Source organism: Limulus polyphemus, unplaced genomic scaffold (genome assembly GCF_000517525.1).
Source record: "Limulus polyphemus unplaced genomic scaffold, Limulus_polyphemus-2.1.2 Scaffold925, whole genome shotgun sequence".
Lineage (NCBI taxonomy): Eukaryota > Metazoa > Arthropoda > Merostomata > Xiphosura > Limulidae > Limulus > Limulus polyphemus.
Window position 1 is genome coordinate 14,117 of NW_013666535.1, and position 14,991 is coordinate 29,107.

General features: G+C 30.2%; 1 protein-coding gene across 1 annotated transcript in view; it reads right to left on the minus strand.

The window, feature by feature from the left end:
• Positions 1-4,097: 4,097 nt before the first annotated feature.
• LOC106461269 (cytoskeleton-associated protein 5-like) overlaps positions 4,098-14,991 on the minus strand; it is a 79,969-nt gene continuing 69,075 nt past the window's right edge. The window contains exons 33-44 of the mRNA XM_013921080.2: positions 14,936-14,988; positions 14,275-14,401; positions 13,702-13,884; positions 11,212-11,399; positions 10,429-10,504; positions 9,922-10,110; positions 8,242-8,436; positions 7,733-7,825; positions 7,064-7,376; positions 6,635-6,750; positions 5,910-5,972; positions 4,098-4,716 (exon numbers count right to left, since the gene is read on the minus strand). Of these exons, the coding sequence (XP_013776534.1) occupies positions 4,597-4,716; positions 5,910-5,972; positions 6,635-6,750; positions 7,064-7,376; positions 7,733-7,825; positions 8,242-8,436; positions 9,922-10,110; positions 10,429-10,504; positions 11,212-11,399; positions 13,702-13,884; positions 14,275-14,401; positions 14,936-14,988 (1,716 nt within the window). The 3' untranslated portion in view covers positions 4,098-4,596. The remainder of the gene's footprint in view (positions 4,717-5,909; positions 5,973-6,634; positions 6,751-7,063; positions 7,377-7,732; positions 7,826-8,241; positions 8,437-9,921; positions 10,111-10,428; positions 10,505-11,211; positions 11,400-13,701; positions 13,885-14,274; positions 14,402-14,935; positions 14,989-14,991) is intronic.

Genomic DNA, 14,991 nt, shown 5'->3' on the forward strand with positions numbered 1-14,991 from the left:
ACAAAAAACATGAAGTTCGGAAGATAACTGGTCAGAAAGAGTCTAGTTACAAAAATAAAGTCTTGCAGCATGTCCATCATAGAGAAAAGATATTATTAGCTAGGATCCTAGAAAATTACTCCCTAGTGTAGACAGAGTAGACGTTTGTTTGTTTGTTATTAAGTGCAAAGCTACATAATGGGCTATCTGTGCTCTTCCCATCGCGGGTATTGCATCCGATTTTTTTAACGTTATGAGCCCTCAGATTTACTGCCGAGTCACTTTAAGTAGGGGGTGGGGTGTCATAAAGGTCAAAGCTTATCACTAGACATTAACCGTAATAATACTAGTTTAACAACCAAGCGAGGATTCTTATTATTATCATTATATTTTTTATTCTACATTAAAATTGTAAAGGGTTCATGTATCAGTCTGTTAAATCAGAGAAGAGAATGCGTTTTTGTTTTCTTTAAGTGTCAGAAATAAAACTTTGCGGTTGTCTTTCGTCTAATAATTTTGAAATTAAAAGTGAACCAAACAAGAGTACGTTATATCAACGACGTTATATATACCATATCCAGTGCCATCGAGGCATTTCGACTAATACCAGGACTCATCAGGCCAGCTTGGTTACGACAGAAATAGTATGGGTCTAGGCTTTATTTATATCATTAATTTTCATGCACAACTGTTCCGATTTACATCGACTTTATTACTGGTACTCTTTTTAAATTATAATCTTAATGAGCAAGCAATACATATTATTTATAGTACTTTATCATCACGGAGTAACACACACACACTTATTATTTATCTTTGCTGTAATCATTATTTCCCAACTGTGTAATACATTAACTCTGAAATGCTAAACATAATACGAATAGTATGAAACGTTGCATTTTTGGCGCTTTATCAAAACTACACCGTGAGAGGGCGTACCGTTTAATTAAAAATGAAAATTTTGAACAAGTGTCTACCAGTTAACCTGTTGGTCTTAATTTTAGGCTATTAGTATTACTTGTTAGACCAGGTATATTTATAACACTGCCAACAAAAACTTTTATAATTACAGCTCGCTTATATTATAAACAATAACTCACCAACAAATCAGGATGAGAGACTAATAATCTTAAATCAACGTAAACTGGCGTCTGTAGACCACTTTTCAAAGTAAACTTGCCAAATTTTACGACTCCTACTTCAAAAAGCCGCGCGCATAAACTAACCAAGATTTCACTACTCATGGTAACGAAATAACACTAGCTGTGCTGTGTACAATAACGCTACTCGCCGTTTTATTGGCCAATACTGAACTGTTACTGTCATATACATCGTCACTCGTTCTTGTTTTGATGAAGATCTCAAGGACATCACGTGACTAGGTATTTTTCAGGATCCGTATGTCTTATAATTTGCTCAAATATTGAAAGAAATATCTTATACAAAAGTAAATAATCAATCTGTAATCTGCTGATATTCAAGTATATTTTATTTGATCTAGTCAGTGATCTATTACTAATAGATGGCGCTCCTACGCTATATGAATGAAGGTCATGCACAATGACTTTTGAACACTTGTGACAATTATGTCATTATTCACATTCGGGTGCGTCTATATGTTTGCTCATAGATAACCAGCATATATAATAGATATTTATACACGGTCTTCATGTTGGCCTTATATTATACACATAAACATCGTAGAGTTTAAGGGTAGTTTTTAAAAGATCTGTATTGAAGAAAAACAAAACATATTACGCTACAAGCTTTCATGGTCAACATACTCTGACCTGATATACGGTTCTTTAATAAACCCGTATGTTTAAGAACTAATGCACCAATTTTGTTTGTAATTTACGATTAAGAAAAAATGTGATTTATGATTTATTGTGTACAATTCTTTCAAATGAATTACGGAAAGACTGAACATTGGAATTAGGATAGACCAAGTTTAATAAAGATGTTGAGATTGTTCATACACAATATAATTTGGGGGTTAAAAGATGATCGTTGTTAGCACAAAGATATGAAACATGTTCAATCACTTTCTTTTTAAGTTTGTACTGATGTTTATCAGTTTAGTATACACGCGCAGTGTTCTATTGGTCGTCAGGAACGTCGACTACCAGCACGGATCCCGGGTCAAACACCCTCGCCGGGCCCCCTTTCTCTTTTTAACATTTTCAAGAATTTATTAAAAAGAAGATCCTAAATTAGGACAGCAACGAGCTCATAAACCAAACAAAATCATAGCAGCAGCCGTTTTTACCTCAGAGTATAAGCGTAAAAACGTTAATAAAGTAACAGCAAATATTTATTAAATCTATAAAGTAACAGCAAATATTTATTAAATCTATAAAGTAACTAATATATACTAATTATTATTTCAGTCATTCTTAATGTATCAAGCATCTATATGCAAAGAAACTATGGTTTTTATTATTAAATGAAGATATAGCCTAAAGATACTTTGCGGCATAACCAGGTTTTATTCGCCCGGGCCCAGTTGACCCACTTTTCTCCCACCTGTTGGTGGTGCTGGAATCGCGAGGGATTTAAGCTCTTTTGAACGTTATACATGAGTGTGACATATCTGTCGAATTATTCTAATACTACCGAGATCTGGCTGTCATCGTTGGGAAAAACAAGCTTTTGTTTCCAAACCACAAGATGTTTAATTTCCCAAATGCATGGGGTTATTTAAGCATAGTTTTCTTGAAGTGTTTTATGTTTACCAGAACTACTTGTGGCTCAATGAAGCCTACATTTTAAATTCTTATTGGTCAGTGAAAAAGCGGTTGAAATCTACACTACGAAACACACTAGTTAATTCATTTTAGCTCCATTCGTAATTCCATTTCTAAAAATAATAAGTTTTTACCCTTTAGTAGGTGTGCTAGCTTTCAGCATTTGGCATTTTTATAACACTTTAAAACGTAACACGACCCTCCAACTCACAGTCAGGTCGTGTTACGCCATTTACCTACACTTTTAGAAATTGACTACGTGAAAGCAGAACAGAAGCTGATTGGTTTGTATCACTAACAGGTATATTGGAAAAATCCAAACGAGAGCCCAAATTTTATTTTAAAAAGTCGAAGTTAAACATATAATTTTAGAGATATCGAAATAAAATACTTATTTCATTATACAGCTTATCAAACAATGTCAGAACTAGAGATCAGTAAATGTCTATCTAACATGGACGCTGTCCATGATTTGGAGACAGCACTATAACAGACCTAACAAGAACTTTCGAATAATTCTAATAGAAAGATATGTCACACGCTAAGACGTACATATTTTTATTTTTTCCAAATATAATGAAAATAAATCAAAATAAAATGATGAATTAAACATATATAGTGCATAATCATTAATGACTGAAGGTAATGTTTTAAACAGACTGACCATTTTAGGATTTATAAATTAAAATATAATTCGAACATGGTATTAGTATACAAAAAAAATTTTTTTTTTTTTTACAACAAAAATGTAGTCAGCCAGTTACTTAATAATCAAATAGCCAACGAAATTTTTAATTACTGGGAACAAACATACACAAACTCTTGGTGTTTATGAAGTGAAACTTTTTTTTTTTTAACTTCACTTTTATTCACATTACTTTGCCCTATCTATCATTAATAAATATAATATATAAACATTATCATTATGTTGAATCTCTCTCATTTCTTTGTTTATTAATGTTTGTCTCAATTGGCTCAAAAATGTCTAATACATAATCACACACACAAAAGCAGAAAACTTTAATACACTATATTATCAGTTCTAACTTCTTTCTAAAGATCACTGTAAAGCTGTTATGCTACATTCTATTTCCATAATCACTTTTCATTTTTAAATTAAAAAAATAGTCAAGGCAGCATCAATAAATATTTAACTGCAGGATGACTATGTTAATAATAAAAACAAACTCAAAACCTCTTTAATATTTCGTTGTTAATTGTAAGCTTACACATTTTCTATTTCATTAATTAGTTATTTGAAAATTAACATTGTTTTCCATTAGAGTTTAAATCAATTTCATAATCCAATTGAATTGTCGTAAGTATAATAATGTTCATGTTAATTATATTTTGAAGGCTACTTCTATTTTCTTTCTAAATAACCAGTTCCTAATCATGTAACAAACCTTGTATGTTTGAGACTTAAGGGTTTACAAAGTACTTCATTAAATTCTTGAGAAAGCATACTGATTCAATAGTATTAAATAATACACATGAACAAAACTTTTTGACATTAATTTTTATTTTCTCCTTGATGTTATTAGAAACAAAACGCAGAAGTAAGATAAGACAATTAAAACAATGTATTAAACTTAAGGAAAATTATGCCCCCCAAATTTACTAGTTGCTACCACCATCACATTAAACTAGCTACACATATCACATTGTGGGAGGGCATCACTAATATACAACAAAGTTTTTACAATAAAGAGGCTCAAAATATACACTAAGCATGCTGACCTTCTCCTTCACTGGGAAGATTGACAGAAGTTTAAAGTTTCTAGCATGAGAAGACATAATAAAATAAAAGTCATGTGAGTACACTTTATAAAAAGCAAGTTAACTTAATAGGAAGGGTTAAGATAAAGCCTCAATTGCTGGTAACACTGACATCTTTGCAGTATTGTCGTTTGAAAGTTTCAAGCAAGTTCTTGTTTTCTTGAGTCCATCTTTGTATTTCTTCCATTTCTTCATCTGTAAGCTGGCCATACTATAAAACAGGAAGCTTAATGTTACAAAAATATGATGTTTATAAACAGTATTTTATATTTCCAAATTTAGTACCCAATCCCAACATTTCTTTCCATCTAACAAGCATAAACCATTACAGCAAGTTATACGACTGAAAAAAAAACACAGAGGATGATAACATTTTGGTTAGCTTAAAAAATAATGCAATATGCAAAAATAGAAGTTAATCATCACAAATTACTTCCAACTGGATGTGTAATATTTTTTTAATCTATCAGTTAATTTTATCTGATTATTAAAGAAACACTCACAATTAAAATGTCAGTGGTTTTCAGTCTGTGCACACATTAAGCAAGGGCTACTAACTGAAGTAGTAATAATTATAACTTAAAGTAGAGAGTCAAATTAACTACCTCTTTTAAAAGGGTTTCAGTTATACAAAATAGTAAGAGTTTAATTCCTTTAACTTGACATGTCTTTTGTGCCTTCAGTTAAGCATTAATTAATCAACATTCCCAAAGGTTTGTTGTATGCAACGTCATATATAACTACTAAAGCATGAGTGAAATTAAAAGTTTTCCACTCTCAAAACAAAAACATTTTGCACCGAAACCAAAACATAAACTAAGCATAATTTGTAACACAATTTCAACTGTAACATGAAAAAGAAAAACTATGAAACCAAAACATAAACTAAGCATAATTTGTAACACACAATTTCAACTGTAACATGAACAAATGAAAGAAAACTTTGAAACTATGAAAAGTTTGTGATCAGTAACTTGCAGCTTCCCAACATGAAATTATCAACAATGTGCTTTTCCAGCCAATTCTGTTGCACATTGATTTTAATACATATTCAAATTTTTCTCTAGATAAGTAATTCTGCAACTATACATTATAATGTTTTCTACTTTTTGCATATACTAATTTATCATATAATTTTCACTGAAAACAGACCCCACAGAACAAAGGTGTAAATCAAAATGTCTGTCAAACTCACCTTATTGTAGATGTTAATAAAAATAACACGTACGCTTTAAGTCTGCCATAATTAAGTTTATCCAGTTGAAAAAAAAACATTTATTTTTTCTTTGATTATAATTTCATATTTTAATACTACAAGCATTTACCATACTTAATCTAAGAGCAGTAGTCACTAATTAGATGATTTTAGTTCTATTGGATTTATTACAAGTCTAATATCATTACCTCTTTTCCTTTGCCACTCTTTGAACTTCCAACCAACTTTTGGACAAACTCCTTATCATCATACTAAAAAATAGAACATTTTAAAGTTAGTTACTAAGACTGTGATTATATACATATCAACAAAGGCTTGTAAGACATTAAGTATTATAAAGCGTAAAACTTTAGTCAATCCAATGTAATTAGAATCCAATTATGGAGAGCGTTAAACATGATTCGGTGATACCTGTTACTTTTAGTGAAAATAATTATTTTACCATCTGAAACATAAAACCTCAAACAATAAAACTTCCTTTACACAGTATTATGAGGAATACAATAAACAAAATTATGATGATAGTTTATCAGGTGCATATTTTACATCTAAAAAATAAAGCTCGGTGTGTAGGAACGTTATTGATAACCTAGCATGGCAAACCAGTAGTGGCAATGATAACACACTTCAGTGTTTTAATTTTTCATAGTGAATATAATAAATGATTCTCATAACTAATAGTAAAATACAAATATGAAAAAAAAAGTCAAACAGTCAGTAAAATAATGACCATGTGATTGTAACTAAAGCTACACAAAGCTTGACTAAAGACACAAAATATTAAGCCTTACTCTTAACTTGTAGAAATTTAAAAAGTGTCTCGCTTTATCATACATACTATTTTCAAAAGCCATAGAGTTATTTTTTTTACTTGAAATAAATCTTTGTAAACCAAGTTTAAATGTTTGCCTACCCTGGAGCTGTCCTGGCCAAGGCGGGCAGCCACACTCTTTAGCCACTCGACCCAGTCCATAGGAGTTGTATCTTCAGAGTCAGGAGGCAGAGGTGGCAGCCCTGGAGACAGAGGAGCTGCACAGAGAGAGGCAAGTTTGGTGACTTTTAAGATGTTGGTGAAACTAATTGTCACAACATGCTTATGTGATAAGAGATAGGGTTGAAATATAATTTTTTGTTTACAATAATGCATTTATGAGGACTTAGAAGACTGAAAAATTAATAAAACTGAAGGATAAGTTATAATTATTAAATATAAATATGGTGACAATTTTTCCTTAATGAAGCATATTTCTAAGAAGGTGCTAAGACATATTGGTGATAATTTTCAATGGATATGTGGAAAATATATGTAAAAATTATAAGAATTAGCTTATTCATGACTTACTCTGCTTTACGGATGTTGACAGTGTAGAAGTGGTTGTGGTTTCTGACTTTTGAAACCCTGAATAAGTCACAGAAGATCCATTAGTACTAGAGTAACCTAATGTCACCTGGCTAGTCTTCAGTATATTTGATGATAATTCTGTGTAGCCCTCTGTAGTAGGTTGTGAAGTCTGATCTTTTGATTCTCTCTCCTGCTCAATAGCTTTGAGCCCTCGACGAATGTAGTTTTGGAAAAACTCTGAAGAACCCTGGAGAAAGGGCTCTATGTCAGCCTCTGGATGCTTTTGTTGGAATTCATGAAGTTCAACTAAACCCTGAAAAAGTCAAAACACAAAGCATAAAACAAAGTTTTTTTTTTACATTCTGATAATTCAATATTACATTTTCCTTATGTAATTTCTATATATTTTCACTATCTTATCTCTACTTGATGTATAGCCACCTATTCAAACAGATTTTTACTAAAAATCATTAGTCATACCAGATGTTATGTCACAGTTACAAAAGTTATGAAAATATGATTTTCTTTGGGGCTGATACAAAATCAAGACATATTTTGAGCAAAAAATAATAATGATAAAAACTTTAAATGTAAAGGTCTCCAAGATATCATGTATGTATTTGACAATGAAAGAGTGCGTTAAATATCCCTTATCATAAAGGAGATTACCTCTTTCGTGCGCTCCTTGGAACCTATTTTTTTAAATATTTCTGCCAGTGTCTCATGAGTAGACTTGGAAAGTCTCATAGGTGAGCTTTTACTCTAATTGAAGAGAGAAAAAAATTTCATGAAACAAACTTGAATTAAAGTATGAATATCCAATAATTATTCTTATTCAATATATAATAATTTTAATTTATATAACATTTTTTTTATACTATTTTGCTAAAAGATCAGATAACTAATGTTTAGGGTAATATTATGGTACCATACATTATCATATTGTTACATGTTCTATATAAAACTTAAGATCTACATAATAAATGACAAACGTTTTTGATAACTGATTTCTATAATGTCAATAACATTCACAGGAAACATCTTGTCAAACTACTTATTTAGTAGAGAGTGCAAGATTCTTTTAAAGTTAATAAATAGTTTAATATCCTAACAAGTCTCAGACACTATTTTACTTACTTGTTAATGTTACATATGAAAAACAGAATCTTGTTCAGTACCTTTCTGTTGCCCGGAATGCTTCCTTCAAGTTTGTTCTCATCTCCTTCCTCAATATGTTTTGGAGTGCTTCCAGCACTACTTCTACCTGTACTAGACTTACGGTCCCCATCTTTATTCATATGAAGGATCTTCTGAAGGTAATTCACCAAGTCTGATTCTTGACGATTGGAGATGAGCATGAGGTGCTTCATTATCTATGTTAAAAAGGATATTAACATTTTTTTACAATTAAAATTCCTTTTTTTTAATTTATTTTTAAAATATGCAAGTATATAACTGAATGTGGTGCAGATACAGAAAAAAAATAGACTAATCCAATGAACATAAAATTTCCATCACACTTTTCAATATACCACTGTGACTTTGCATGCCTTTCAATTTTGTGTTATAATGTCTGGATACACCAGAATATTCATAATCAGGACTAGCATTTGTCTATTTGGATTTAATAAATGCTGTAAATGAGATAAAATGTCTCCCAGTGGGCCAATGTAAAAATAAAGGCTTTTAAAGGTTCCTTTTTCTAGAAATAGGGAGTAAATTGTAGTTTTACAAACCAAAATATAGAGCTAAATACATATAAATAATATATATTTGACTAATGATAGATATGAATTTCTATACCAATTTATACAATTTTTATGAAGAAATTCATTACCTTATGTGTGATGACAAAGATTTTACCATGCAAGTTCTGATAATTATTCTGAATTATTCAAGTCTGAATTATTCCCCACTTCCTACAGCAAAAATGCTGCAAAAAATTGTTATATTTCCACAGATCTGTTGAATAATTATGGTAATATCATAACTGCAGTACCAAAAATTTTGCAGCAGTTTTTGGTTAGAAATATAGTTTGTCTTCAAATTTAGTTTTTTTGGAATATTTTGATCAAAAATAAGGGCTTTTTTGAAGGTTTTAAAAGTTTCACTGAGATATCTGTGACAAGTAACTCAACTGTTAACACTTCTTACAGCTTGGCTTTATACTTCTTACACCTTCAAGTAGTTTAATTATGTAATTATCATCTCAAAACATTTTTAGAGCTACTCATTTTCTATTATATTTCACAAATGCAGTACAAATTTGGCATTTGGATTTCATGTTATTTTTATTAAAACCTAAGATTAAATTTCTAAAGGGAAGACTGATGAAAAATAACCTGAAATTCATCTTAAATGTTGAATTAATATGCCACACTAGCCTGTTGGGTATTAATCTAGTTATCGACTCAGTTTTACACTTAACAGAGGTTTGCTCTTTATCTACAACTCTCTTTGTATGTCCAAGTATGAATGGGTTGTTTTAAACTTAATTCAGTCTCATCTAGAATATTTGCAAAACTAGAGAAAAGGAAGAATAGCATAAAAACACCTAAACTGACTTACAACCAGAGTCATTTCAGTCTGTGAAGATTCAGCTTATTGATCAAACATGAATGAGTTGGTTACTAAATTTAAACAGTTAAAAACACTAGATACATACAACCAGCACATCCAGTTAACAAATCATAAATCTAACTTTGAAACAAATTTAAATTGTACAATTTGGTTCTGTTAACATCTAAAGTATGAATAACAGTATGCAGTAACTACACTTGGTAATTTCAGTGTTCTCTTATTTGTAGTACGTTAATTCTAATTTATCCTTTCACAAAAAACAAACAAAAAAAACACACCTCCTCTCCTTTAAACTTTACTAGGGTGTAAAGAATTGTTTTCACGGTTCGAATTGGGGTGTCTGATGATCTGTCTCTCCAGTAAGATGACGGGTAAGTTTTTAGGAAAACGTGAAGATCCAAAAGAATTCTATCTACGTTGAGTTCATTTATGTATTGAGACATCATCCTCAACATCTTCCACAAACACTTGAAAATAAAAGTAACATATATAACCACTACCATTGAACAAAAAAGTAATTATTACAGTCATGATCCCTAATATTTTATCACAAACAAAAAACATACCATATAAATTCCTTCAGCTAATCTTCTGATCAAACATTAGCCTGTGTTACTACTGTATAATTCTTAGATTATTAATGAACAGAAAACCAAACAAATCTTTGTTGCTAGTTAATATTGTGCAAAGTTCTGCAAATAAAGCTTAAGTATTTTTTTAAACAAGATTAAAAAAAATGTAAAATGTACACTTATCTTTCAACTTACACATATACTAGATCTTACCTTCATCACCAGCTCAGTATACCTGTCAGAAGTATTCATACTCCCCACGCAGTCGTGTAGCAGCTTAATCAGGGCACTGTAAAGACATACGAGACACTTAGTAACACAAGTATCAAAGTGAGTACATTTTCAGTGATAAGTTAAATAGCTTATAGATAAAACCAAGATTGTTTTAAAGCAATGTTGGATAATCATCAATACCTTCAATAATGTAATACAGTGTAAAAAAATAAATTTCTTTGTCATTCTATTAAAGTAGGTTACATCAAGCACTCTTGCAATATAAAATTAATGTGCTTCTTATTATTATTTTAAATGAAATATAAATATATATAAAAATATCTAAAACTGATTTGCTTCCAATACCTCAGTAAAATACTAACAACAAGAAACCTGAATTACCATAGTTTGACTAGTGAGCATACAAGTAGAACTGAAAAGTACCAGTATTTACTTTTTCTTTTATGGTCGATTGAAAACAAAAATTACACAGTAACATCTTTTCCAAACAAAGTTATAAAAGCATTATATATAAAATTCTATGTAAATCATGAATCAGTATAATATTTGATCATATAAAATTATAAAAACAGAATAATTCAAACACAATCACAAAATGTATATATCTAAAAATATAGAATTAACTACTTTGTGTGTATTTTAGTGATTTACAAAACATTTTGTATTTACTCTTATTAGTTTTATTTACATGTAACGTGTTAAATATACAAACTAAACACTGCTGTTCAAACTGATTTCAGACTATATGAATCAACCACACACCTCATAACATGGGTTGGATTAGAACGTTGAAGGATCCTAACAATAAGCAAGTTGATTGCACGAACAACTTGAGGACCTTCTTGCAGTTCATTCAGCCTGGTGTCTAACATGACAGTAACTAAATGCGGGACAAGATCTCGCAGTACGTCACGGCTGGCACGCTTGGCAAGGTTCTTGTGCTCAAACAACTATAAATACCAAGTGTATTAAATTTTTTAAATGTATTTTCTATGTCTTTTAGCAGCTCAAACATACGTTTTTTCATATTCACACTATGTTTCCTAAGATTATTTCTGTAAATTATCCTCTAAACATTTTATCAAATTATTAACTAATAATTAAATATTGCTACTGGATATGCCACCCTTAAGAAAACTCATGCAAGTGTCAACTTTATGGTCAACTCTCTTCGTCTAGCCGTGTATTTTCAAACAAGCGTATATTAAAAGAAAACTACTAGTATTTTGATAATCACTTGTGGTTTCTTGATAGCTAAAATTTCCCCAAGTCTTACATTTTGATTGTTCTTATAGATACATATAGTTTCAACGTTCTTTTGATCTGCAGTCCCATCACGTTCTTGGTTTACGTGTCTGTAGTTTTTGAAAAAGTACCAGAATTAGGCTTCAAATGCTCTAAATGACACATGGTTGACCTAACATAATCTTATCTACATCAAGATCTAACATATCAATAAACAATGGAAGATTGTTGAAGTTTATTGATTATATTCTTTATCCTTAAAAAAGTTCAATATTTTCAATACTGATTTTAAAGCTACAGACACACTGAAATATGAAGATAGTTCGATTTCTCTAAATATATTTGTCTTTACCTATAAATGGGAGATTGACATAGAATTAGAGTTTCGGAACATTGTAGTTCACTATATAGGGTACATATACAAAACTGAAGAAACATTTTGAAACATTAAGCAAAGACAGATTAAAACAATTTTTGAACAAAACATTTTTCACATCATATATTTCTTTATAAAAATAATGATGTTTACTGGAAATATAAGCTCTATAATCAAAATGGCCTGATATGTAACAGGTGTTAAACTGTCTACATAACTATACAATCCTGTAGTTGATGATTTATGATACATTCTAATCTCCTGTTATTAAACATCAAGATCTGAAACAGACAAATTCAGGTTTTCTTGTTCAACTGTAAACTTAATACAAAAATGTTTAGATATTCTATGAATAAATTCACATTCTTGTTTCATAAAAATGACAAAGATATCAACTTACCTATGTTACCTTAATAGGTTTAAAATCACTTGAACAGTTATTCAACCAGTGTTTTTCAAGAAAACAAAGTTTTGCTAAACTAGGCATTAATTTTGAGCCCATAGAAACACCATCTACTTGAACATAAATACTGTTATGAAATTTGAAACATAATTCAAAACTATTGGCTTAATGGGAAAATTAGTTTTTGAATTATTTAGTAAAACATATACCACAATAAGAACCTACCAGTCTTATATCTTTGTATAAACTATCACTAATCATGACGTTTCTTTAGCTTTAACAAATGTGTTTGTAATTGACATTCTTTTCTGTGGACCAGAAGCAAGTTTTTTAAATTTAGTTTCATCCAATATTACTGTAATTAATTTATTTACATAATATTCTCTATTCAAAATAACTACATATATTTCCTTCATCTGAAGATTTTTAAAATATATTTATTATACTTCATCCTTATGATATCTATAATACAATAAATATTTTTATTACATAGTTAAATTATAAGGAAAATTATGAAAAGACAGTACATTATGTTTGTAAATAGCATACATTAGTCAATTATAAAAACACTAGTTTGCTTTATTTATATTATTTTTTTATGTATTAAACTCCAAAAGTAGTTTTAAAATTTGATAAGTATCATTTTATAGAGCTTATTATATCACCAATTGTGAACTGTTTTCATCTATAATTGTTCAACATCATTTTGAAAAGTTTCATAAATAGTGTGTACACTCTTTGTAAAGATAAAATTGTCAATCTACATCAGACTCCAATTTATAGGTAAAAACAGTTATGATTTGAGAAATCAAAAATATTTTGAAATCCAACTATCCTTAATCTTAACAGTATAGCTTTAAAATCAGTGTTGAAAATAATGCACTTTTCAAGATAAAGGACAGAATAAATAAATGTTAACACTATTATGTTTTTTACCAATCTCTGTTCTTGATGTGGAAAAGATTATGTTAGATGAACCACGCATCATTAAGAGTAGCATATAAAAGAGCACTTGAAGACTAATGCAGGTAATACTTCAAACACCTACAGACACCTAGACCAAGAATCCAATGGAATTGTGAATGAAAACAGCTTTGAGATTATATTTAAGTTTCAAGAATGAGCAGGGATTCAAGAATAAAGTAAACTTTAGCTATCAAAGATAGATACTAATTCATCAGTAATTGAAATCTCTCTCTCTCTCACACACACAAAGTTTAATCATTACCGAGACTAGCGTAACTGTGACACATCGGTAAAGCTTGATGACGTCTGCTTTACATATATTGTCATCTCCCATGTGCTTATTGTGGGCAAGTCGGTACTGCAGAGCACCCATCAGAAGCAGCTGATCAACCCTAGATCCCAGCACAGACTCTGCTTTATCATCCTGTCGCAGCACTTCTTCAACCTAAAGAAATAAATGGTAGCTTACAATAGTTTCTAGAAGCAAAAGCTAATTAAACTCATCATCTCAAAGTGAGCTTGAATAACTTGTTGTAAGAATTAGTACACTTTGGCAAATTTTAAAAACAGTGTGCACAGAAATGTAAGAAATATCCTATTATCTGAAATAGTTGAATAAAGTAGAAAATCACAAAACCACAAATTTATATGAGAAAATATAAAAAAGCATAATATTACACTTACAGCATCATACAATAGGTATTACCTTCCTTATAATAATAAAAAAACCTTCATAACTACCTGAATTATTTCATGGATAAAACGATCAGTTTGTACATATATAATTGTAAAATGAAAAAACCTCACCACATTGATAAAGATAACAGAAACTCACCTGAGCAAATGCCTCAATGACGACAGGGATTTCTTGTGCTGCAAGCTGGGCCATAACTAAATTAAGAGCCATTGTTGCTTCTGCCGAGTTATTTACAAGTTTTACAGCTGAAGCTGGTGGGCGAAGTCTAACAAACAACAAGACTTGTCTAAAATTTGTTATGGTAAAAATTACCTTTCTACATCTTGAACTCACTAGTGAGTAATCATATTAATAATGGGGTAATATTTTTTGTAACAGTTAACACTTCACAATATTGTAAAACAAAGCTGGTAAAAGATTAGTTTCTCCTCATGCTTGCTTTAGACCAACAAGTTAAAATTATGGTAAGTCAGTCATAATCAAAGTAAAGGATACTATTTCAAAAAGAAAAAGGAAGATATTAGTTTCCCACAAAGGATTTTGGTATCACACATGAACTTGCCATTCAGAGGATCAAGTTAGGTATCTCACAGTTGTTCAAGTTATAACTTCTTTAACTAATGATTTTTGTATTTTTATTTGTTAATATCACAAACTTTTACTAACATTATTTAATAATATAAAACTAGTTAAAAACATGCTGAAAATGAATTTTATATTTTCAAAATGGAAATGATAACTAAGTATCAAGCAGAGTTAAAGGAAAAATTGAAAACAAATTTACACTAGGCTTACATACCTTGTTTGTGGGAGCTGAATGTCTGGCAAATTTAGAATTTCATCAGCATTTACATT